Here is a 2,971-nt window from a genome sequence, read left to right on the forward strand (position 1 = left end):
CTTTAAAAAAATCTAATGGGCTGCATACGCAACTCGATCTTCATTTTCTTTCTCTCCTCCTCCACCCCTCCTCTCCCCTCTCCCCCCGCACCGCCTCAGTCCGGGTAGGAAATGGGCAGGGAGTGGGTGAGCGGGGGCGGAATAAGGCAGTGTGTTCGGGGGGGGGGCGGGGGGGGGGGCGATTGCTTTGCTGTCTTACTAGCTAAGAATCTTGGGTGAATTTGGGGCAAGCCAGCGGAGACACCACTTCCCCCCGAAAATCCCATCTCCACATCCAGACCAGAGTCATCCTAGGAACAGGGGTGGAGTATCAGCCTCCCCCGGAAAGGGTCATATAGCACGGGATGAGACAGTAGTGGCGAGGGAAGGGGAGTGGGGAGGGGGGGCGCAGTGGGGGGAGGCGTCTGCTTTCCACGGGACTCCCAGGCTTCGCCGCCGATCTACAATTTGCTGAAGGAGCAAAGAACATCCTCGGCTCTAAGTAGGGCTTTTAGTGTGCTCATTGATGAGTGAAAGTCGCCACACATGTCAAGCTAAAGGCAGTTGTTGGGTTACTAACAGGACCCAGCGCCTTGCAAACATATGCGCTAAGCTGTGTATACAGATGGCAGGCAGAATAATGGAGCAGGCGCCTTTTATAAAGCTCTAGCTGCTGCCTGTCTTCAGACCTGGGAAATGAAACTATTCAGACTCGCGGCCAGATAGCGCCTGCGATTGTTTGTTACCGTTTTAATCCTATTAATTAAAACGTTAACCTGATTGGGTAGAAAGCTCTGTCCCAACAGGCGACTCTTCTTCATAATAACCTACTCAGAGATAATGATGTAAAAGACTCCCCCGTCTGTGGCGGCGGCTGGTTGATGGGTCCGGAAATCTCTTGAAGGTGAATCCAAGCAAGATAAACGGTGCGGAGAGAAGGCGCGGGGCTGGGCTCAGAGCGGCGGCGGCGGCGGCTCCACTCCCTCCGCACCCACCCTCCCACCATGCGGGGCCGCGGCCCATGGTGAGCCCCAGCAGGCAGCACCATCGGCTGGAGACGAAGAAGAAGAAGAAGAGGAGGCGGCGAGCGCGGGGGAAGGCGAAAAAGAAAAAGAAGGGGAGAGGGCTGCCAGCAGCACCGGGACCGACGCGCGCACCAGCCCCAGAGCCCGGCTCGGGCGCGGCTGCGGCGCCGCCCGACTCCCGAGCCCAGGCGGCGGCGGCCGGCGCTGGACCATGGAGCGCGGGCTGCACCTCGGCGCGGCCGCCGCGGGCGAAGACGACCTCTTCCTGCACAAGAGCCTGAGCGCCTCCGCCGCCAAGCGCTTGGAGGCGGCTTTCCGCTCCCCGCCCCCGAGCATGGACCTGTCCCTGGCGCCGCCGCCTCGGGAGCGCCCGGCGTCCTCCTCCTCGTCGCCTCTGGGCTGCTTCGAGCCGGCTGACCCCGAGGGGGCAGGGCTGCTGTTGCCGCCGCCCGGGGGAGGCGGCGGCGGCGGCGGTGGCGGCGGGGTGGGCGTCCCCGGGCTGCTCGTAGGCACCGCCGGCGTTGGGGGCGAACCTAGCCTGAGCAGCCTGCCGGCTGGGGCCGCTCTGTGCCTCAAATACGGCGAGAGCGCCAGCCGGGGCTCGGTGGCCGAGAGCAGCGGCGGCGAGCAGAGCCCCGACGACGACAGCGACGGCCGCTGCGAGCTGGTTCTGCGGGCCGGCGGCGCCGACCCGCGGGCCTCCCCGGGCGCGGGAGGCGGCGGCGTCAAGGCGGCCGAAGGCTGCTCCAACGCCCACCTCCACGGCGGCGCCAGCGCCCCCCCGGGGGGCCCGGCCGGCAGCGGCGGCGGGGGCAGCAGCGGCGGGGGAAGCGGCGGCGGCGGCGGCAGCGGCGGCGGCAGCAGCAGCAGCAAGAAATCCAAAGAGCAAAAGGCGCTGCGGCTCAACATCAACGCCCGGGAGCGCCGGCGGATGCACGACCTGAACGACGCGCTGGACGAGCTGCGCGCGGTGATCCCCTACGCGCACAGCCCCTCGGTGCGGAAGCTCTCCAAGATCGCTACGCTGCTGCTCGCCAAGAACTACATCCTCATGCAGGCGCAGGCCCTGGAGGAGATGCGGCGCCTCGTCGCCTACCTCAACCAGGGCCAGGCCATCTCGGCCGCCTCCCTGCCCAGCTCCGCGGCGGCGGCGGCGGCGGCCGCTGCCCTGCACCCGGCGCTCGGCGCCTACGAGCAGGCTGCCGGCTACCCGTTCAGCGCCGGGCTGCCCCCGGCCGCCTCCTGCCCGGAGAAGTGCGCCCTGTTCAATAGCGTCTCCTCCAGCCTCTGCAAACAGTGCACGGAGAAGCCTTAAACACCCCCCACCCCCGAAAAACATAAGACCGACCCCAAAGCTAGAGGAGAGTGAAAAGCTGCTCCCCACCCCCCTTTATTTGGTCCTCTCGTAGTCGTGAAACACTTGCAGAGAAAACAAAGCAGAGGCGAGAACTGCGGAGAACTATCAGAGACAAACGGGACTTCTGGCCTCGACATCCCCAGAATCTCGGTCTTCGGGGTGGGGAGGGAGGGAGGAGGGAGGTGGAGTTGGGATAGAGTATGGATGTCTTTTTTTCTCGGAAAAGTGGCAACTTTGGTGGCAGCCTAGACCGCGAGGAAGCAGAGTTTTCCTTTAAGGGTAAAAAATAAGTTGAGAAGTAGGTGTTATTAAGCGTGGAGAGTATTACGTGGCAAAATAGTTATCCTACTAATAATTGTGAATTTGGCCAGTGCTGAGGGGGAGAGGAGTCGTCCGGGGTTGGGTGGCTTGTGGCACGGAATATTCATTCAGACAAATCAGAAAGGGCACTTGAAAATAAATTTTGATTCTGAGCCAGGAGAAAAACTTGAAATGTAGATTTATTTAAATGAAGAAAAGAAAAACAAAAACAGGAAGAGACACGTTGCTATGAAAGACTTGTATTTTTTATTGTCTCTGAACTTTAATCCTGTGAAAATGCTCAAAAGTT

The 2,971-nt window shown here is 61.7% G+C and overlaps 1 protein-coding gene across 1 annotated transcript; it reads left to right on the plus strand.

The window, feature by feature from the left end:
- Nucleotides 1-1,215: 1,215 nt before the first annotated feature.
- Nucleotides 1,216-2,571, plus strand: BHLHE22 (basic helix-loop-helix family member e22). The gene has a single exon (XM_032610133.1). The coding sequence runs from the start codon at nt 1,216-1,218 to the stop codon at nt 2,317-2,319; it is 1,104 nt and encodes a 367-aa protein (XP_032466024.1). The 3' UTR covers nt 2,320-2,571.
- The last annotated feature ends 400 nt before the right edge of the window (nt 2,572-2,971 follow it).

Source organism: Phocoena sinus, chromosome 17, assembly GCF_008692025.1.
Source record: "Phocoena sinus isolate mPhoSin1 chromosome 17, mPhoSin1.pri, whole genome shotgun sequence".
NCBI classification, from domain to species: Eukaryota; Metazoa; Chordata; class Mammalia; order Artiodactyla; family Phocoenidae; genus Phocoena; species Phocoena sinus.

Excerpts from the sequence above, each read along its gene's own strand:
- BHLHE22 (XM_032610133.1), top strand. The coding sequence starts at position 1,216 with ATGGAGCGCGGGCTGCACCTCGGCGCGGCCGCCGCGGGCGAAGACGAC.